This window comes from Nannospalax galili, unplaced genomic scaffold (assembly GCF_000622305.1).
Source record: "Nannospalax galili isolate Female #2095 unplaced genomic scaffold, S.galili_v1.0 scaffold104, whole genome shotgun sequence".
NCBI lineage: Eukaryota > Metazoa > Chordata > Mammalia > Rodentia > Spalacidae > Nannospalax > Nannospalax galili.
Genome location: NW_008353596.1, coordinates 1,429,597 through 1,451,609, shown reverse-complemented (window position 1 = coordinate 1,451,609; position 22,013 = coordinate 1,429,597). Strand labels below are relative to the sequence as shown.

The window sequence follows — 22,013 nt, the reverse complement described above, 5'->3', positions numbered from 1 at the left end:
CTTATACTTTAGCCCATGCAATGTGGGCTGGCTTGGTAACACACACACATAGGTGAGTTCCTGCAGCATATGGCACAATGTATCAGCCAGGGTCTGTGTTTCTCCTGTTGACACTGCACATGGAAGTGTGTTGACTTCTCTTCACTTTCCTCTTTCCTTTGGTCCCTTAAACACTATGAAGCTTGCCTACTATGTGCCAGGCACTGAGGATTGAGAAAAGGTAAGAAATGGCTCCTGCCCTTCCCAGCTCATATCACAGCAAGGAAGGTGTGGACATGAGGAGAGGACACTGCCAGTGGATGGACAAACAAGACAGTGGATGGACAGGGATCATCAGCTCATCTAATTGGAAGATCCAACTGCTTGACTAAATGCCCCCATCTGGATACCCACTTGGCTGACATGGTGTTGAAGACAGGAAGGAGAACTGAATGGCCTGACCCACATCTTAGGAGGCAGGGTGCTCTGAGACATTCACACACAGAGTTCACACCCTCTCCACTGGCCTGCTATACAACCCCAGGCCAAGATGGACCCTACAGGCTTTGTCTCCTACTCCCAGAGGAGGCGAAAGCGCTCGCTTGGCCTTGGGATGAAAACAGGTGTGTGTGTGTGTGTGTGTGTGTGTGTGTGTGTGTGTATGCACATGTGTGGGTGTGTGTCTGTGCGTGTGTATGCACATGTGTGGGTGTGTGTATAGACAATACACAGCATACATTCAACAAGCGTCACTCATCCTTGTCCATCTGACTGTTGCCTTGTGACTTTTGAACTGACAGGAGCCTGGCTTCTTTCTCAAAGTTTTGTTCCTCAGTTTGGACCAAAGATCACTGGAGTCCCAGGAAATGCCCAGAGAGGCTGTTAAGTTGGCCTGGGTGGTTCCTCTCTTCTTTACAGAAAACCAGCCACCACAGACTCCACACTTCCAGGCCCCAGGGCCTCCTCCCTGGCACATGCTTTCTAACCTGCTCCGTGCAAGCCTCTTCTTAAGGCAAGCTCCCTATCTCTAGCCTATGCTCCTGGGAGCCCCCACAGCACTGGGGATCACCCAGATCTGGCCTCCCACTGAGGGCACAAGCCACTGCTGTGCCCTCTGGACAAACCGGGCCTGAAGCCGATAAGATCTCTTCTGTTAGAACTTTCAACGGTGTCATAAATCTTTTATTAACATTTGGTATTATACTAATTAAAACTGTTCTCTGTATGTATTATTAATTTCCCTAGTACTGCTTGCTGGGGTGACATTTTTAGCCAGCTAAGCAGAATGTAGCACAGTAAATAAGAAGAAACTCATTTCCAGACAATTAGCCTTGCAGAAAAATAAGTTGGCTAATGGAAGGCATGATGATTACAAATTTTACCTAAATAAACAGGGTATCTTAATGGTAACTCTTCAAGCTAAGTAAACAGATTGGGGTGGTAATGTCCTAAGCAATACTTAAATGTAACTGTTTAATAAATTGGTAAATTACTCATTTCATCTTAGAACAAAATGGTGATACTGTAGTAATAACCTAGTATATATTCCGTAAATATGAGGCATCGCCACTTTAGCGCTGTAGAAATCACCACAGTGATATGTCAGCATTGATCTAAAACTGCAGCATTTTATCTCAAGTTTATTACCCATTTTTGAGAATCGCTGAGATTTTCAGAGCATAATGGCAATAAAAGGAGAATTTAAAAAGCGCTTTAATGTGCATAAGTTAATCAGAGGTATCCTCGGGGGGAAAGGGAAATTTGGTAAAACATGAATTATAAGCATCATTTAAACTTACTTTGGACACTAGAGATAATAAATGGTACCATAATTTAGAAATAGCTTTTAACATCAATGACGGTAAGTACCACTTTACTGTTCATAAGAATTGCAGAGCAATGGTGCTGAGGCCAATTTTATTAGCCATTTTTTTCTTTATAAAAGCAATCCAGTCCTTTCCACAACTGAGGAGACAGGGACAAGAGTTACGTGCTAATATGCAAAATGCATTTAAGTTTTTTGAAATAGAGAATAATAAATTGTGCCAAAAGATAGAGTCTGGAGACAAATGAATGATCATTTAAAAAGAATAAGGCACTCTCAGAGTTTACATATTTGGGGAAACTTGATAAAAAAAAAAGCCAACAAACTGTTCATACATTTTCCCATTTGCTACAGCATGCGAGTGAGCTTTCAAAGCTGGCGGATGAAGCCATAAATCCCAGCGATTGGGATGCTGCAACAGGAATATATTTCTGTAAATTGTCGCCATTGACGAATTGCTCTTCAACTACACATAGTGCAGGTTCAACTTTCTCTTCAGAAAACACAAGCAACCTTCTTGCAGGGAAGCTGAAAACCTCAGCCTCAACATACCAAGTACAGGCCGGCCACTCAAGGGCTAGATCTCCCACCCTGGGTGGCAGGTCACCAGGATCCCAAGAGCCACCCACTAAGTGCATAGGACTTGGCTGAGCATCACAAAGCCTCAGCAATAGGCTCCTCCCTGGAACTGCAGAACCTGGCTTCTATGGAAGAAATCCAAGACAGGAGCCCAGGCCCTGCCCTACAGGATTTAATAACTCCAGGTTCCAGGCCTTTGGCTCTTCCACTTGATGAATTTGAGGACCCACAAAGCAATCCATCTTACTCCACCTCAAAATCTCAGATACAGCTGAGTAACGCAGACATCAACATCCTCTGCTTTGCTCATGACTTGTGTAAAGGCCTGGGGACATCATCAAAGAAGCCCCTGGTGGAGGTTGGTGGGGAAGATTCCAGAAGGTATGGTAAGGGACTAGAGAAGAAGGGAAGGAAAGGGGAGAGAGGAGGAGGAGAGAAAGAAGGAGAGGAAGAGGAGAAGGAAGAGGAAGAGGAGGGTGAGGAGCAGCGACAGTAAGAACCCTTGTTATGCACTCTCAGGCGGACAGCAGTCTTCCAGTCTTCTGCCCCACCCCAAGCCTAACACTTCTTCAGTGTCTATTCAGTGATTACCAGTCATAGTCCCTTTCCCAGACACAGCCCAGGAAATATGTTTGTACAAGGAGCTGTGTTTTGTGTGAGATCCATCCATCTCATAATTGCAGCTGCCCCTTTCCCAAGCACCCATGTGGGTTGAAGACTTCAAGTCTGGCTTTTGAAGCAGATTAGAGCCTCCAGGGCCAGACAGGGGACTGTCAGATTTAGACAGCTTACCAGATCCCAGGCAAACATATCAAAATTTCCTGGGCTTTGTTTCATGGTCTGTAAAATGGGCTTTGAAACTTATATAAAATTATTGTAAGGACCAAATGAGATCTGGAGTCCAGAGCTCAGCACACAGTAGATACTTAGCACAAATTAGATTTCTTCTCTGGTGTTGGAACAGCTGGATTCCCAGAATGGAATATTTGTGTCTGGTAACTTCCTAGGCTTGCTCTAAGTGTTAAATGTGTAAGATGCTTGGATAAAATGCTTAGTCCACAGCCTGGCCCACAGTGGTGCTCTATAAATGCTATTATTACTTAGAGAGCAGGTAGCAGGTACAATGTGCCAAATTAAAAAAAGGAGGGGGTGCACAGAAGGCAGCAGGCTATCTGGTTGCTCTTTCTTAGAATAATCTGGATTTTTCAACAGCCAATCAACAACCATTTCCGGAAGGTCCTCTTCCAGAGCAACACTATGCAGAGAGGATATCGGGAAGAACTTACTTGAGTTGCTAGTTTTGCTTCCTTCTATGATGAAAACAAGAATATTTCCATTGTGAGGATTTACCTACCCATTAATAATAGTAACAGTGAGGGTGTCCCGACCAAAGGTAGATGGTGATGCTCAGAGAGATATGATGACTTGTTCACTTGAATGGCAAGGCTGAATTTGTTAGTTTGTTTGAGACAGAGTCTCCCTGTAGCCCCAGCTAACTTTGAACTCACTATGTAGACCAGGTTAGCGTCAGTCTCACAGAGATCCACCTGCCTGTGCTCAAGGCTAACACTGAGTTATCTCAGGCCTGTAAAAAGACCTGTATGTGTTCTGAGCATTTCAGTGCAGGACTCGAACCCCCTCCCTAGATCTAGTAGGAAGGCTTGTGGATCTGGGACTCAGACATCTTTTGCCATTCCCTCGGCTCCACTACAGTTTGTTTTTAGCAAGCTTAGAGGCCTAGAGGAGTGAACCCAGGAGTGAAAACTACCCGTACCCCTTAAATAAACCAGCTATTTTCAGGAGACTCAAAAGAGCAGTGGCAGCAACAGCATAGGATAATGTTTATAACCAGACCAGAACTCTCTGGATTATCTCCAGTGCTGCTTAACGATAATGATACTCAAAGTGGTCAGAAATCCCTTTGGCAGGCACACAAAGACTTAGGTTTTAATAACAGGGAGCTCTGAGGAGTCTCTGAGCATAAAGCTAGTGAACTAGGCCTGGGATGCTGTGGTGCTGCTGATACTCTCAGTTTCCTCATCTGCAAAATGGGGTTATAATAGTACCTACCTCCTAGGTCATCAGACGGTCAGCCAGATCATCAGGAGCCCTCAACACAACTCCTGCTGGGCACCCACGGCTCAGCTCTGGAGTCATCCTGCCAGAGTACAGGTGGCCACAGCCCTGAAGGGGCTTTCAGAGCTGAGGACTGGCTTTATGCCATCCTTGCTCAGAGGGGCCCCAGCCACCCCTCCCAACAAAGGAATTGGAAACTGGAGGCGTTAATAAAGTCCACTCCTGCCCGGGGCCTGCTCACAGGTCCTCCTGGAGTTGGGTTTCCTTTATACCCTACCCACCCCCATCTTCCTTAGCTTTCTCTCGGTCCTGGGAACAAAAGTGCCCCAGCTGTGGCGCCCAAACAGCAGATGCGAACACAGGGCTGTTTAGCATACACGCTGCGCCCTCTGAGCCCGCAGCTACCCGCTACTTTTCCCCTCTCCTGCCCCGGGAACTCTGCCGGCTAGGACGCACCCTCTCTTTTCCAGGCGCCGTGGTACCCCTTCTACTCTCCATATCCCTGCTGGTAGGGGCAAGGAGATATTTCCTGGGGGAGGAAGGTGGCAAAAACTGCGATGTCCACCCAGGTCCCTGGCCCTGAAGTTTCAGCGCATCGGGTGGCGTCCATCCATCAACCCGGCTTGAGAACAGCTAGCGCATCCCGGGTAGCCTGCCAGCTCTGGGCCGCGCCAGCTCCGCAGGCTTTTAAAGTCAACCTGAGACTCACTTTACTTGAGGGTTTGGCCTCTTAAAAATCAGGGGAGTCTGGGTCAGCATAACCGTCTCCGGTGAACCCGCGGCTGTGGAGCTCTTCCAGTCGCGATCTCTGGACAGGGACGCAGCTTGGCTTTGACCCCAGAGTCCACAGGATGGGAGTAGGTGGGGTGGGTTGGAAGCCCTCACGAGAGTACAGAGTTAGGGGGGTGAGATTCGAGTCACCTGCCTTCTCTGCCCTGTCAGTTTCCTGTCTGTAGAACGGAAACCCAAGAGTGCTCTGTAACCAGGATGGTGAGAGGTGGGAAGAAAAAGGAAGTTCAAATATTCTGCTCAGCGATGTGTTTTTCTTTTTCCCTTTCTGCCCTCTCTCCACACCAACTGGGAGTATACCAAAGGGGTTTGATAACTAACTCACTAAATGGCAGCCGGTCTGACAGGAGAAGGGCGTTTCAGCTGAAGGGAGGGCAGGATGGCAGCTACTGGCAAGCCTGCTCAGGCCTAGGTCTGCGGTGCCTGCCTCCCTGCTTCCGAAGTACTGTCAGCCAGGGAGGGCACTGCTCCCGCCCGCCCATTCCCTACGAGCAACTCTTCGGATAAAAGCCCCTACATCACGAGTTAAATTTTTATTCAAAAGCAGTTTTAAAATACCTTTATTTTTATGACAAATTTATAATCGGCTATACTGTAAGCCATGGTTTTGGGTTTTTGTTTTCTCTGGAAGAATCTTCAACGACTATTTGGAACCGTATCAGTAAACAAGGTTCAGAAAGTAGAGGCCATTCACCCAGGGCCTCCCTGAACAGGAAAGCGGAACTCTACCACCCGAAGCTGGGAAGGCCCCGACAGCTATGGCAATTCCTCCAGGATTCTGCCAGATTCTAAACCAAGACAGCACAGCCGATGCCGGAGAAGTTGGCCATGAAGTGGGACTGGGAAATGTGGGGGCCGGAGGATTTTACACCTGGAAAATCACCGCGGCGTTCAGAAACCACTGTTGTAGAACTCCAGAGGCATGGTTCTCCAGCCTCTGCACACAGTTTTGGTTGTGCCAGAGTCGAGAGTAGGGTTTTGAAAAGGTTCCCGGGAACCTTCAGCGTGGTGGCAGTTTTGACCCTGCTCTGCCTGGAGGTCACAATTCTGTGTCTCCAGAGCGGCAGGAGCTTGGTATACCCGGAGCACCAAGGCCTCGCTGCCCCTATGCCAGCTGCGCTTACTTTCCACGCGGAAAGGCCGGTTTGGCCTGTGCGCGAACTGCAGGGCCTGGAGAACCGTCTGGCGCTCCAATTGCTCGGCTGCGGGAACGGTGGGGCCACTGAATCTCACCGTCCAGCAGTTTCCCCACTTGGCACAGATGGGGCAGGATGCAAGGCTAGAAGGCTAGAGGCACAGGGCGCCCTTGCAACTCCAAGTGCAAGCCCTTCGGCCCACTGAGGCCTGGAGACCCCGCGTCAGGGTGGCTGCACTAGTCCTCAGGTCGCCTTTCCACTCTTCATGTCACCCAGGGCTCCCAGCCCACATACTAAGCAGATGGTAGACTTATTGCTGCAGGGCAAGAGCTGCCCTGCCGGGTAAACACGCCTCGGCCTCGCAGCTGCATCACCCACACCTAACCTCCGAACTTCCCTGGTCCTCTGTGTTCGCGTCTACAAACGGGGGCGGGGGAGGGGGGTTGGCGGGGGTGGCGCAGCCACACCTCGCTGAAGTGCTCATCCTTTTGCCGCCGCCCACCCTTTGCGCCGAGCTCAACCTGGCCGGGCCGCTTACTGGTTCTCACTTGCAGACAACTGTGGCCGGAGTTTCCTGCTCGTTTTCTGCAGGGCTCGAATGTGGCCCGGTCGCATGGAGTCACCAGTCCCACAGCCCAGCAGCCGCCTAGCCTCGCAGGAGAGCCACGTGCAGCCCGGCTGCCCGCTGCATCCTGGAAGCCTTACAGCTTCTCGCCACCGCCTTGGTCCCAGCCTTGGCGCCCGTGGTGCAGCCCCGGAACCCGGCACTGGAGATGCACCACAACCTCGTAGTTCAGGCGGAGAGGCTGCCTCTGTTCACCCCTTCCTGCGTCTGTAAAATGGGTGTGCCTTAGACTGTGGGACTGAGATGAAGAAGGCCCGGTGCAAGACCAGCAAGGTCTAGCTCCTTGCTCTCTGCCGCCTGGCGCTCACACCGGTTTGCCTCCCAAGCCCGGCTCAGGCCCCAGGCTGGGAAGCGTCACTAGGGAGGTACCCTTGGACCTCTCAAACTTGCTCCCTGCTCCCTGAAGTTCAGCCTCACTGAAGCTTGCCTGATTCGGGTCTTCACCCTGCCCCACTGCCCTCCGCGGGTGGGGACCGAGAGCAGTACCTTAATGGTTCGCCCCCAGGTCTCTCGTCTAGCGCTGCCACTGTGGAAAGGACAGTCTAGCGACTTGGCACGTCATGAGTGGAAGGTGTTAAACTTCCTTGCGGCGCAGCAATCGCTCCCACCCTGTGGGGGCACCTACACCATTCTGGGTGGGCTAGGCAAGAGATGATCCGCGCTTAGTCCCACTCTAGTGGGCTCAGGCTTAGCCTCCTAACTCAAATAGACCCCTAGCCTGTGTCTGGTTCCGCAAGGCCTGGTTGGGACAAGTGGCTCAGAGCCACCAAGTGAGGGAACAGCGGCCCCCCACTTCACTACCCCTAGACAACCAGCACAAACGGATGGATTTTCGACCAGAACCCCTTTGTGCAAAGTGGGGCGTCTAAGGGGAAGAAAACGACTCGCGTGTGTGTCCCCAAAGAGCCTCAAGAACCGAGGGTCACCCTGGCAAAGCAATACAATTTAGAAAAACCAACCAACCAACCAACCAACCAAACAAACAAACAAACAAATAAACAAAACCCGGTAGACCTTAAAAATGGAGCTTTGGGAGAGAGCCCAATGAAACCAGACAGTGATGCTAGGCCCCTGAGGGATGTGCTGTTTGGCCAGCAAAGGTAAAGAAGGTCCTTTTCATCCCCAAAGGGCCAACCTTTCCCTTCCAAAGAAGATGCCCCGCAGGCTTTTCATAGTAAATAAAAGCATTTCAGGAGAACATCCAGGGAAGATGCCCGGAGCTCCGAGTCACTCTAGTTCCTACCGGGTCTCTAAAAGTCCCCAAGAGTCGCAGGTTTCCCGTTAGGAGGGCTTGTAGTGCAGGCAGGGTAGGATCCCTGGGAATGGTTGTATTTCTTAGCTTCCCTCTCCTTTCTCCAACCCTGCCAGGACAGACAATCAGAAGCCCGCTTATAACGAAGACTCAAGTGCCGGGGGAGCCTGGACGGTGATGCCTGGCTCAGAGGGAGATGGTGAGTGGGTCGAGGGGACTACGGGGGAAGGGCTGAAAGCTTTAGCTGCAGAGAGGTAACCCGAGCTGGAGGTCAGAGGGAGGAGAAAAGGAAAAAGAGACAAAGACAGAAAAGGAGGCCACGGGATTCTGAGAAACCGGGTAGAGAGGATCAAAAAGAGAGACGCTGGAAAAGAGGCAGAGAGGCCCAGAGAGACAGACAGACAGACAGACAGACAGACAGGAGGCAGGAAGAGTGGCCACGGCAGAGACACAGGCTCGGAGAAGTTAAAGGCAATAAAGAACGAATTATAAAGAGAAACATCAAACTATGAAGGAGGGGACCGTGCAACACGAGAGCAGGGTAACAAGCGAAGAAAACAGTATCATGGAGAAACAGTGGATAGCCCGGAGAATTAAAAACATTTTTAAAAGACCAAAGGAGCAATAAAAGGAAGAACAAAAATCAAGAGCCGAGGGCAACATGTTACAGAGGCTGAGGGTGCATGTTTGTGGTGGTGGGAAAGTACCCCTTTCTCTGGAGCTCCCAGTCTAGAAACTTCCAGTGCTCGTCTGTTGTAAATCTTAGAGGACCACGCCACACCCCTGCTAGGTGCCGGCTGAGAGTTCTGGGAGTTGGGGCACCCCTAACCCTTCCTGTCCAGTGACTCGATGGAGGGCGTAGTGACGTCACATAACGTCATGTTCCTTCTGGGGTTTTGTGCAAACCCAGGAGCTAGAGCCGGTGTTGGAGCTGTGCGTCGCACTTCTCCCCAGGAGTTCGGGCGCCCAGGGTGTGCACCGGATCAGTGCTCACAGAGCTACCAGACCCCACAGAGTCGGGTCCTAGGGTCTGGCTCAAGGCTTCTTTGAGGCCCCGCAGGAAAGAGCCAAAAGCAGGGTGTAAGAGGACCAGCGGTTCCTCTCTCCAGGCAAGAGGTTCCCAGTTACTCGGCCTCCGACACGGCAGGTGAATTTGACCCCGGCCTGCCTCAGTACCCGCCCAGGCCGGTACTTTCCCCTCTGAGCAGCCAGGCGCTGGTCTTGGGCCTTCCGGCCTGGAGCTCGCTTCCCGGTCCACTCCCCATCCCGCCGGCACCCAGCTGGGGGCGGCCGGTACCAACTGACCTGCACCGCGCATCCTCCCGCGGGGGCACCTGGCCGGGGTTCGAGCTGAGGCGAAGCCGGTGCACCAAGCAGACGTGGACTCGCCCGCTGCCCGGCTGCTATCGCCGTAGGGGTGGGGCGCAAGGCCGGGGGTCGCCGGGCGTTAGTGGCACGAAAACGAAATAAAAGCGGCATTAAGTGAAATAGCTAACTTTTTATTAAATAAAACGACTTAAATAAAAGGAATGGAAAAGGAGAGGCGCGAACCCAGCTTAAAGGCAGGGTGGCCCCGGCCCCCGGGCGCTTCCCCTAGTCTCGGGGTCCGCAGCCCCTCCTCCAGCAGCCCCCCGCAGGGGAAGCAGGTGGCCGGCTTCTAAAGAAAAAAAGCCAGAACTTTTATTATTTACACGTTTGGGCAAAAGTACAAAGTATAATACAGGCGCCCAGCCCGGGGGTGCGGGCGCGGGGCGGAGTAACGTAAGGCGCTTCATTGTGAGGCCCGGGCCTGGGGCGGGACGGGGCGCGGGGCGGGGGCTCGGATTGTGCAGCCGCGCGGACCCGGGCCCGGCTCCCTTCCGCGGCCGGTGCTGTGCGGCGCGCCCCGGGGCCTAGGGAGCTTGGCGGCCCTTCCCCTCTTGGCCCAGGTTCCCCACCCCCAGCCCGGCTGGGGGACCCGGGGCGGCCCGCCAGGTGGGGGCTGCGATCGGAGGCGACTGTGCGCGCCCGCGGCTCACACCAGCGAAGTGACGGCGGGGACCTTGGAACTATCCTCCTCCCAGGGCTGCAGATTCTGCAGGGCAAAGAGAGACGAGTTGTGCAGACAGAGCGGGTCGGGCTGGATAGAGTCGTTGAGGCTCTTTTGGAAGGCGTCGTGCTGCAGCTGGAGCATGAGCCGGCTGGCCTGCTGCCGCTCCGCCTCCCGCTCCTCCGCCGTCTGCCGCCTGCACCGGGGGAGGGAGAGGGACAGCACTGTTATGCACCGGGCACAGCAAGGCCACCAGCGGGGCCCCAGCCCTCCCGGGAACGTGGGCCAACCAGGCCTCTAGAGGCGCAGAACCGCCTGCCGCGGGCGCTCGTTTTACCCAAGGCCCGCGGGGCGAAGGAGTGGGCCGAGATTGCTTGTTTTTGTTTGTGCAGCCCCAGGGCGCCAGGAGGGCACTCCGCCCGCCGTCCACCTGCACACCCGGATTTTGTGGCGTCGCCAACAATAAATCTTGTTTTTCTATGTTTTGTTACCCCCTGCGGGATAACACCGGTAGGCGAAGGGTATCTGACTTGGCCCTGCGGCCAACAGGGTCACTTGGGCTCGCAGGTGGATGGGCTGGCTGTGCACCACCAGCTGGGCAGCCCCGGGCGGGGTCACTGCGATCGGGTTCTCCCAGCTCCTTGTCTCGAACCCCTTTCTAGGAAACGATCGCTTCGCCGTTTACGGGTTGGATGGAAGCATCGATCGGATAAAAGATGGATTTGGGGAGAGGACTCCCCCAGCCCTGGCTCTCGGAAATCCGAGAGGGTGGGCTGGAAATGGGAGAGGGAGGAGAGTGTGGGAGGCCCGGGTGTGTTTGGCGGGGGGCAGGTGGGAGGAACCCAAACGGAACAAAACACTGGCGAGATGGGGCTGGAGATGGAGAAGCCGAGGCTTGGGAGAGATGCGGAGACACACAGGTCTGTGGAAAGGAAGGATAAAATCTGGAAAGGAAGGGCGAGGCCGGCCGTGGGTGCGTGGGCAGGGGTAGCACAGGCAGAGGATGGAGCTGGGCTGTCGCTCAGGGCCGGGCAGGTGCGGGCAGGTGCAAGGTGGGCAGGGCCTGGCCTCTCTCACCGCCACTTGGTCCTCCGGTTTTGGAACCAGGTCTTGACCTGCGCGTCCGTCATTTTGAGGGACTTGGCGAGCGCCGCCCTCTCGGCCGAGGCCAGGTACTTTTGGCGATGGAAGCGCTTTTCTAGCTCACAGATCTGCACCCGGGAAAAGGACGTGCGGGGCTTCTTCCGCTTGGGCGGCGTCCGGTTCTGGTAGGGGTGGCCAATGCGCCGGGTTACCGTGAAGGGCGTGAGCGCGGCCGCCGCTGCGGAAACACATGAGGCCCCTTGAAGCCCAGCCCCACCACCGCTCAGGCCTCACATGGAGCCCCGAGGGACCCAGTGCTCCGCTATTTCGCTGGTCCCGTGCCTCCCCGGCGGCACCGAGCCAGGCGGGGACGCTCCCCCCTTCCCTGGGACGCCGGTTTCTTTGCCCGCAACTCTCTGATTCCCCTCCCCGCCGCACCGGGGCTGGGCACTGAGGCCTCGGCGAAGCCTGGGCCTCTGGACTGGTTCCTGGGAGTGGAGCGCACAGGGCGCGGCGCCCGGGCCCCGGGAGGGCTGAGGCCTGGCTCCTGCCGGCCGGCTCTGCTCACCTGTGAAGCGGTCCTTCACAAAGCGGCGGCTGCTTTCCATCCAGGGGAAATTGAGGCCGCCCAGGCTGGAGACCGTTGGCACGGAGGGCATGGCGGGCAGCGCGCTGGGCAAAGGCGGCGGCACGGCCCCGGGGAGCGGCCTGTGCGCTGGCACCCGGATCACGCCTGCCGGCGCTAGGCTCAGGTTGACACTGTAAGATCCCGCGTCCTCGAAGGGCGCGCCGAGGCCCGCAAAGGAGGCGGGCAGAGACGGGTATGCGGCGCCCGGACGGCCCCCGGGGGGCCCTCCCAGGTAGCTGGCGCCGTCGGGGCCCCGCGGGGCGGGCGCGCTGTCCTGGTCCGGGCTGTTGAGGATTTGGTCGATGCCAAAACTGATGGGCTCGTGCGGGTGCGGGGTCTGCGCGCTGGCGGGCGCCTCCATCCTGGGCGGGCGGAAGGGCTGGGCTGGGCTGGGCGGGGAGGCGGCTGGGTCCCCGTTACGGCGCGGCCATGGAGCGCTCGGCGCCTCTCGTCGCACTGAAACTTTGCCAAGAGTGCGCGGGCCCGACAGGCTCTGTGTCATCTTTCTTGAACCGAACCTGGAGTTTCCGCTGCTAATTCCTCTCCGGCCGCAGCCATTGGCTGCGATCAACAAGCCTCTCTTCTCTCATTGGCTCCCGGCTTTCAATAAAGGCCTAATTCATGGAAATAGGAGCTTAGGGACTGTTCCAAGGTGACATCATTTTAACAAACGAACAATAGGTCAAATTTATTAGGCGGGATAATGGGCGGCGGATATTAGTGCCCGAACCGCAGCCTCTCAAACCCGAAATCTAACGAAGCTGCAATTAGCAGACGCTCCCCGCTCCCCCGGCCGGGCCGCTTCGCGCCGCTACCCGCGGGCCCGCTGCTCTGCGGGGGAAATCGGCTTTTGCGGAGGGAATTTTCGATGCCTTCCAATTTTTTTCTTCTGAGCAAAACCCAAACAAAATGAATCTTCAGTTACAGTGGAGTTGCAACCCCGGAACGATCCCATGGACTCTGCCGAAGCCTCTTGGCCACTCGACCTCCGCTGGAGCAACGAAAACGTCGCATCGTGGGGCGCGAGCTCGGCGCTGTCCACGCACGGGACAAGGGGAGCCCTGGAGCGTTCTCCACGCGACCAAGGACACAGACCCGCGTGGGGAGAATTCGTCCCCGCCCGCCTTCCGCCGCGGCGTCGCGGCCACTTTGGAGACGCTCCCTGGCCCCAGCCAGGCGGACGAAGCAGTGACTCGCAGGTGCCCACGCGTGCTGGGCCCGGCAGGTCTAGGGACCCGAGGTCAACTAGTGGGCTGCCGGGATCCGGCCCCTGGAAATTCGTTGCGGGATAGATTGGGCTGTGGTTAGCTGGCTTGGGGACCCTCAGGTTCATCAGGTTTGGGGACCTCATTTCCCGAGGGACAGAGGCGGGGGCAGCTCACATTTAGAGCAAATGGTGGAATTTCCTTAGGAAATCGAGCAGCGAACCCTTCGTGGTTCCGGTCCAGTGCAGACGCGGGGGCCGCTCCAGGTTCTGTTGTCGCCCCTGGTTCAGTCCACACCAGCCCAGGAGCACAGGGGCGGGCACCGCAAGGGGAGCCGTTACCTTTCGCCCCTCCTGGGTGAGACACAGCGTTGTTTCCTCCAGATTGATTGTAAAGTCGTTGGATGCAAACTCTCAGTTCTGCACTCTGGTAGGGCCTTTTCCTCGCGTTCTTCGAGCGTGAAAGCCATGAGCGATCTCCATGCTGTTGGTCAAAAGTGTGTGCAAATTTGGGTAGGTCACTTCCTAACTGGGTAAGCTTGAGCAGGTGGCTCCATCACTTTAGGCTTTGGTTGATTATTTTTAAGATGGGGACTAAAGCGGGCATCACAGGGTTTTCTGCACCGTGAGGAGACACTGAGAAGGTGAAGGGCATAGGGCCTGGCACTTAGTAGGTACAGGACATGGGTCAACCCATCCCCTCACCCTCGCAGGCCCAGCGTGATGGCTGATGCATTATTGTTAAGGTATGTGTTTATTTTGTTTGTAGTTTTCTATCTTGGACAGTATCTTGGACAGTTGTATTTGTTCATGTATTTGTTCAGGAAGAGGTAGGTTGGGATTCCTTGTCTCTGCTCTCAATAATCCAGAGACCTCAGGCTTTGCAGATCCCTCGGGCCCTGGTCTGCAGTTAGGTCACCTGCCTGATGTATGACTTTCAGCAGCTTGCTGGTCCTTGCAGAACCTCTGCTGGGTTGGGACGGTGAGGCCTGGAAACAATGAGGCCAGAGGAGCACAGGGATGCCTGGACTCTGGACAAGGACCTTTAGGTAGGATAGATGCCATTGTGCTGACCCTGGGGGCCTCCTGCTTCTAACCAAGCTCTGCTGTTGGAGATCTGAGAGCTTCCAGCCCCTCATTGCTCTTCTCTGGCACTCATTTGCTTTATTTGTAAAACAGGAAGGATAGCAGCTGCCTCAGGATGGCCATGAGGTCTAAATGAGCTAACAGCCTGTAAGAAACTCCACTCTCAGACACCCTGTTATATAATAGTGCCTTTAAGATAGAGGTGAAGTTCCTGCCCTTGGGAACTCAGTGTATGCTGGGCAGGGGTGGGCATCATTATTTAGTCACCTGTGAGGGCACTAAGGAAACTGATTCTCAGATTCAAGTGAGCCCCAACTAAGGGGTCTGGGATTGACACCACCCTACCTCTGCTTTCATGTTTGACAAGAGCCCTGGGTTCCAGGCTTGGCCTGGCCATTCTGGGGAGCTGATGGAAAGCCTAACAGGCCGTGGCACAAAGGTTCATGATTCAAAATGACCAGGAATGTGTGGGTGGAGTGGCCAGCCCTGCTTCCAGGTCACGTGTGGGAACTATTCTCATCTCACTTTGCCAGTCATAGACTCAGAAGTTTTCAACCTCTTTGTGCCTCAGTTTCTTTGAGTAGAGAAACAATACTAAGGTCAAGGGCTCAAGCTGGCCCAGTTGAAAGCATCAGCCCAAGGCACAAAAGGGGCGAGGGCTCTGCTTCACCAGCTTAGGAGCGCCTGATCCTTAGTCATTCTGTGCTTTGGGCTGCTGATCATGAACCCCCTTCCATTCTTCCTTAGACAAAGGAGGGCCTTTAGGCATCTTAGGAAGAGAGTAAACTGGGGAAGGTAGGAATCTAGGCCAGTGGTTCTGAAGGTGTTTACTGGACCAGCAGTGTCAGCAGCACCCAGCAGTTGGTTAGAAATGACGTTCTTGGATCCCGGGGAGACCCTCTTAGCAGGAATACTGATTGGGTTTAGCAATTTGCTTAACAAGCCTTCCGGGTGAGTTTGATGCCTCTCAAGTTTAGAAGCCAGTGCTTAGAATATGGTCCCTCTCATCTAGTTTCCAGATTACCCTTCTAACACTGGGAAAGAAACTCATGTGAATTGCTCAGCCCTGACAACAGTCCCTGCTTCATACACACACATTTTTGTGCCTGTTTATGAATCACACTTGCCAAAGATCTGTTGGTCTTGAAAAATGCCCTTGATGGGATATAGCTCAGTGGTAGAATGCTTGCCTAGCATGTAGAAAACCCTGGGCTCAGTCCCCAGGACTGGGGAGAAAAAAGTGAAACACTGATTTCATTATCCTGTGTTTGAGCCCAAGATGGCCTCAAACTCTCCTTAATCCTCAGTCTCCCAAGTGCTGGATTACAAAATGCTGCCAACATGGCATATTATCCAGGCTCATTATCATTTTTTTCCTTGTTTTTGTTTTGAGACAGGGTCTGATGTAGCCCAGACTGGGTATGTAGCTGAGAAAGACCTTGAACCTCTAATCTCCTGTCCTCCCTCTTGAGTGCTGGGATTATAGGCATACACCACCATACCCAGCTTATGTGGTACTGGGGATTGACTCCAGGGCTTTGTGCACATTACAGAAGCACTCCATCAACTGAGCCACATGGCCCAGCTCTTGCTATTTTTTTCTTTTTCTTTTTGTCATTTCTTTCATGAATGCTTTGCTTTTATGAATTTCTTCTTTGTTGTGGTGAAAATTTAATTCAAAATTTCTTACGGTATTTCCTCTGGGCACTGATTTGGCCAAATACGATTTTTTAAATTGAATTTTTGGAATTTTCATACAACATAGTTTGATGGTATTTAAATCCCCTCCCCTCTCTGCACCGTCTCCCCCGCCCCTGCCCAATTTAATACACACACACACACACACACACACACACACACACACACACGGCCTATAAAGTCTGATTTGTGTCCCCAAATGTCCTTCAGTCAAATGTCCTTCAGTGTGGGTCCATCCACTGAGCCTACCAAAGAGTCTCAATTCTGTAAGACACTGTCTTTCCCCCTCCCAGAAGCTGGCCAAATGTGTTGAAATGTGTTTGGTGTTCCTGAGATTGTAAAGTTTTGCTGCTCTTTTTCAATTGCTATTAATTGAACAAGAGGCTGGGGAAGAGGGTACACACAGTTAAGGGGTGAGAACAATGAAGATTCTAAGAGCAGGCCAGGATTCCTGGAGATCTAGAGACTTCCACACTGCACACCTCTTCCAGTCCCCCATGGAGTAAAACTGGAAGAAAGGGCAAAGCTGGTGGTCTTGCTGGGAGTCTTCTAGCAGAGGTAAGGTTTTAGGGATGAGTAGAAGGATGTTGGAATTTCCACGTGGTCCATGAGCCTGGATGCAGGAGGCTCAGTTTCATCCACCACTGAGCTCCTGTGTGATTTGGGATTCAATTTCACTGTCTTTAAAACCGTGTAGGGATTGAATCAAGGCTCTTAAGTGTATTTAGGCCAGTTATCCTATTTGAAAGATTGATGAAAATATTATGGTCTACTTCTATAAGACATGAACACGTGCTTTGGCACAAGGACGTCAGAGGTTGCTGACCTGCCCACCACATATCCTATAGAGGAAGCCTAAGGGACCCTTCCAGTTCTTGAGATGGAAAGATACCTGCTCAAATTTAGTCATTCAACAGATATTTACTGGGCACCCATTCAAAGTTCCTAGCTCATGTCTGGACTTAGGGACTTAGTTTCCCTTCCCAATAGCAGGAACAACAAACCCAAGTCCTCATCACAGCCTCCCCGATCCCTCTTGTGGGAAGGACTTTGTGAGGAAGGTTCCTCAGGAGGAACTACCAGCTGGAAGAAGGCTACTAGCCTTCTTCAAGGCTACCAGCTGGAAGGAGGCCCCAGGAGGTGGGTGCTGCTTGAATGCCCACCACAGGACATGAAGCTTCAATGACATTTAGATCCTTGCTCAGCAGCATGCTGCTGGGGAGGGTGAGAGCTGTGATGTCTCTTCACTGTATGGACTATGAAGCCCACTTCCTTCACCTCACCCCTCCCCCTTTTCTACTCTAGGGCCAAGTGGGGTCTAGGTGAAGGAGCCACAGGCAGACTTGAGGCTGGTATGGTGTGGTTGGAGTCTGCCTCCTCTTTTGGCCTCCCTTTAGGGAGCTTGAGTCCATGTCCTGGGGCCCACTGGAGGGTCATCACTGAGTCTGTGATATGATGCCAAGTGGCACCCATCCAGAATAGGTGAGGGAATAAGGCATTAGGGCCCAGGAATTTGGGGCTCTTCTATGGCTGGAATCTTTGCACTCTTTAAGACCCAGAGCAGCCCTCACCTCCCTCCCCATCCTCTAGAGCACTCCTGGCCCCAGACCTTCCGTATCCCTGTTGACTGCCATCTTGGACTGTGCTACATCTGGCTTGTTTATGTTGCCCACCAGGTCTGTGAGGGCAGAGACTAGGTCTCAGTTACTGACTCAGTGGCGGAGGATGTGTGAAAAAAGTAGATTCCCAGGACACTTGTGCTTGGTCGTGTTGGGGGAGGGCAAGCCTGGAAGGGAGCTGACATGAGGCCACAGGGCAGGAGGAAAGGGGAAGGTCAGATTCCTTTCTCCAGGGGATGGAGGCTGGTGGCTGCTGAGGGGTCTGACCTGTGACCAAGTGCAGATGGCTGGTTGTTTGGTCCCTGTGGGCAGGCACATCCTGCAGCTTTGGCAGGGAACTCCAAGCCCGATCACACACTCCCATTTCCTTTCTTCACCTGAGAGTCATTTCTCCCACTTTGTGCTCTACAACTTTCCTCCCTTCCTGACAGATTTCTCTACTGAATTTGACTTTGTTTCAACCCTTTTGTTGGGCAAATTACATTAAGATAGATGTTGCAGGTACCTTTTATGGTTTATTTATCATGATACTGTTTGTATCTCACGCTTATAAATAACTTATGTTATAGCTTTTGTTTGTGGAAATGTAACTTACATATTTTATTATGCTTTCTGTAAACCTCAAAAAGAATCTTGTCAAGGAAGCGCTCTTATCAGCAATCCAAACTATGGGATGTAAAAACCGACACTAACATTATTTTTTAATATGCCAAGGAGGCAGGTTACTCTTGCTGTAGTTGGAAAGGTTTGCTGTCATCGTAAACTTGCACCTCAATAAAACATTAAAAAGTCTCAAGAATGATTTTATAAAGTTCAGCAGGAGGATGAATCAGTGGTGAAGCCCACAGACACAACAGTGTCCAGGCAGACTGCCTTTTCTTTGGAAGCATCTAGTCTCGTGCCTTTGGAAGCCCAAAGGGTACCAGGCCCACATTTCTTAAGTCAGCTTGAAGTAGGTTAAGTAGGAAAAAGTAAAAGTGGAGTCAGGAGGCTATGATTTTGATGCAGGGCTTGTCCTTCCCTGAACGGAAGCCCTGAGATCTGAAAGGTGCCAGCTGAGGATGGAAAAAGGCCCCAGGAGGTGGGTACTGCTTGAGACCCCATCACGAGACATGAGGCTTCAAGCACAATTGGCATAGGGAAATGTGGTCGTTGCACGACAGCATGCTGATGGGGAGGGCTAGAACTTGGGCTGTCTCTTGACTTTGTGAACTATGAATCCCACTTTCCCTTCACCTTTCACCCCCATTTTTACTCTGGAACTAGGTAGGGAGGCTCTAGCCAATAGATGGGCTTTGGGCCAATCTTTTGTCTGTTTTCTCATCTCTAAAATGGGGAAAATAATACTCGACATTCTTTTTTTGAGACAGGGTCTTACTCTGTGTCCCTGGCTGGTCTGGAACTCACTATGCAGATCAGGCCGGCCTTGAACTCAGAGATCTGCCTACTTCTGCACCAGGAGAGTATTGCCCAGCAATACTTAATATTCTTATTGGCGAGCAAGGTCTAGCAGTTCAACATATTATAGTGGTTCTGATAGCTGCACCTAAAGCTTCCTGCCTTTCTTCTCTAGCCCTCTGTTCTAGCTGACTGTGGTGCTGAGGTGGAACCCAGGGCCTTGTTTGTGCACTACGGGAGCCCCACCGTCAGCCCCACCCTTCTTTGCAGTGGCTCTATTCTGGGCTCATCACAAGGAATGGACTGCTCTCAAATGCTGCTTCCTCCCATGTGCCAGGCTGGCTGCATCTAGATAAGGCAGCACAGCAGGTCTCACTTTTCCAATTTCCCTCACCCTGCTCTCATGCTCAGTTTTGGCGGCACTAAGCTAATTTGGTCACTAATATTCGCAAACAGCTATAAGCCAGTCCAGTTTTGCACTTTGAAGGAGCCCCCACTACCATAACCCAAGGTATGCATGTAGGTTGTCCAGTCCATGGAAGGGGGTTCAAGGGGCCAAGAGGGCTTTTCTGGGCTGTTCAGATCATTACACACGGTGCAGGCGCCTTATGCTCTTTGGTCTCCTGCCCAAGAGGTTGAAAGCATAGAAACCAACATCAGAAACATCTCAGCAGAATAAGGCTTTCTCAGGGTCAGGTTCTAAAGTCAATGTGAAAAGCAAAAATTGAGGCAAGTCAGGATACCTGCAGACCATTCCTTGAGCAGTGGCTGAAGCAGCCAGCTTGACATACAGCCCACAATATATCATTTGTACACTAGAATCCCCCCAGAAGGGTGAGGTGTGCAACTGTGGCCCATATCCCCACTCTAAGCACGTGTTTACCAAGTGGCAGGCCCCATGGGATTGTTAGCAGTTTCTTCCTTTTGCTGAACTGAGTCAGGCAGATACGTCTATGACTGCATCACTTGGAAGACTTGTACCACTTGTCTTTAGTGTACCCTCCACAGGTTTCTTGGGGGTCCCTACATGTTTGTTTTAATCCTGTGTGAGTGTGATCCCCACCAAGGCTTAAGTGGGTGGAGTGGAGGCCTAGTCCCAAATGAGGTTCCCATCTGTGGTGGGATGAAGATGAGCCCTGAGCACTCAGCTTCCACACTTCCTCTTCTGAGAAAAGGCTTACCTCTTCCTTCAGGAAAATCAAGATTTGAAAGCTTCCTAGTTTCAAGGGAGAAAGTTGTGGCTAAACTCAACCTGCCTAGCAAAGGCAAGGGGTAAGCCATGGTAGACAGCACTGAATATGACTTCCAACAGTCTCTGCCTCATGGCACTCAGTCTTGGTGTGATCCTTCTGGTATATGGGAAAGAACAAGTGACTCCCTCTATTGAACAGAACGCAACCCATAACTGGATGCCCCTGCAGAACTTAAGTTGTTGAAGACCGTGCCCTCCAGACTGTTATATACAGAAGCTCTTTCACACAAGATGCTGTGTGATGTGCTGCTCTGTGAAGAGATTCATTTGGCAAAACTGTGAGAACCTGACTCCTGCTAACACACAAGAGCTTGGGTGCAGGTCCTTCCTGACTCAAGCCTTGAGATAACCACAGCTCTGGCCAAGCACAGCAAATACAGCATGTGAGAGACCCTGAACCAGGGTGCCCAGCCAGACTGCTCCCCATCTTTGAGTCCTGTTTCCTCATGTGCACAGTGGGGATTAATGCTGCCTATCTTCACAGGGGTGTGTAAAGACTAAGGGAGACTGTGGGTAAGAGCACACTGGTGTCATGTTTGCCGACTGTCTTCTTTAGCCTAGGTAGGCTGCCCACCATGTGTGCTCTGCAGGTCAGGCACTCAAGTAGGCCTTGCCAAAACCACAAGGGACAAGCTGACTGTCCTCAGAAAGCAGCTCTCCATGACCAAATCTGATGGCGCCTTCCTCAGCTGCTGTGAAACTCCTAGGTGATCACTGGCAGGGCAGCAAAGAGAAGTGAGTACACCGTCATTATCTTCTGAACATTTTAATGCAAATATAGTGCTTATAGATCTTAGAATTTTGTAAAGAAAACAGCACCAGAGCAGAATAAGCCTTCACATTTTTTGTGGGATGAGTACAGTTATAAGCCCCCAAGAAATAGAAATTGCAGAAGCCAGGCATTGTGGCTCACACCTGTAATCCCCTACTTAGGAGGTTGAGGCAGGAGGATCACAGTGAGTTCCAGACCAGCCTGGGCCTCAGGCCCTGTCTCAAAAAACCCAAACTGAACAAATTAAAACAAGACAAAATCCAACAACTTGCAAAAAATATAGAAATTCTTGTAGAACTCCTTTGAACAGCTGATGTCTCAAAGTTCAGGATCTGCACTCTCCAAGAAACTCTATTCTCCAATGAAATGTAGAGAAGGCTCAGGCTTAGCTATCCATTAAATATCACATAACACAGTTTTCCCCGATTTCCTCTGCTCATGGCAGACACACACCTCAGATAAACTTGGGTGACTGCTTTTATATGACAAGCCTGTTGCAAAACTCAACTATCAAGAAAGGTTCAAAGAAACACTTGTCTGAGAAATGAGATTATAAGAGCCTGCGGATTTCTTTCTCAACTGTAAGGCTAACCTTTCATGTCTTATCAGAAATAAAGGGCATAGTATTTATCATAAGCTTGAACCACGAAGACAGAGCAGTGAGATAGGAAACCCAGTCGACAGTGGCAGTCTCAAATTAATAGCTTAGCTATGTTGTGTTGCAAACTGTGAAGGCCTTCTTCATTTTCTGGGTCTGGATTAAGTCACAATCCCAACATAAGTAACAGCGTGGAGAGATGGAAGCTATTCTGTCCCCTGAAAACCTCAGTATTAGCACCAGAACTGTTTTGCATGGTCCAAGAAGGCAGAACTTCAAATGTTACATTTTCGCTAGTCACCTTCAGCTTCTCTTCAAATTAAATGGAACCAAAAGGTCTAGGTGTTGGTGCACCCAGGACTTCTTACTGTGGCGACAAGAGTCC

General features: G+C 52.1%; 1 protein-coding gene across 1 annotated transcript; it reads right to left on the bottom strand.

The window, feature by feature from the left end:
- Nucleotides 1–9,744: 9,744 nt before the first annotated feature.
- Nucleotides 9,745–12,485, bottom strand: Tlx3 (T cell leukemia homeobox 3). Its single transcript, XM_008850754.1, has 3 exons — nucleotides 11,942–12,485; nucleotides 11,368–11,611; nucleotides 9,745–10,486 (listed from the first exon to the last, which is right to left on the bottom strand). The coding sequence occupies exons 1-3, from the start codon at nucleotides 12,360–12,362 to the stop codon at nucleotides 10,276–10,278; spliced, it is 876 nt and encodes a 291-aa protein (XP_008848976.1). The 5' UTR covers nucleotides 12,363–12,485; the 3' UTR covers nucleotides 9,745–10,275.
- Nucleotides 12,486–22,013: the final 9,528 nt, after the last annotated feature.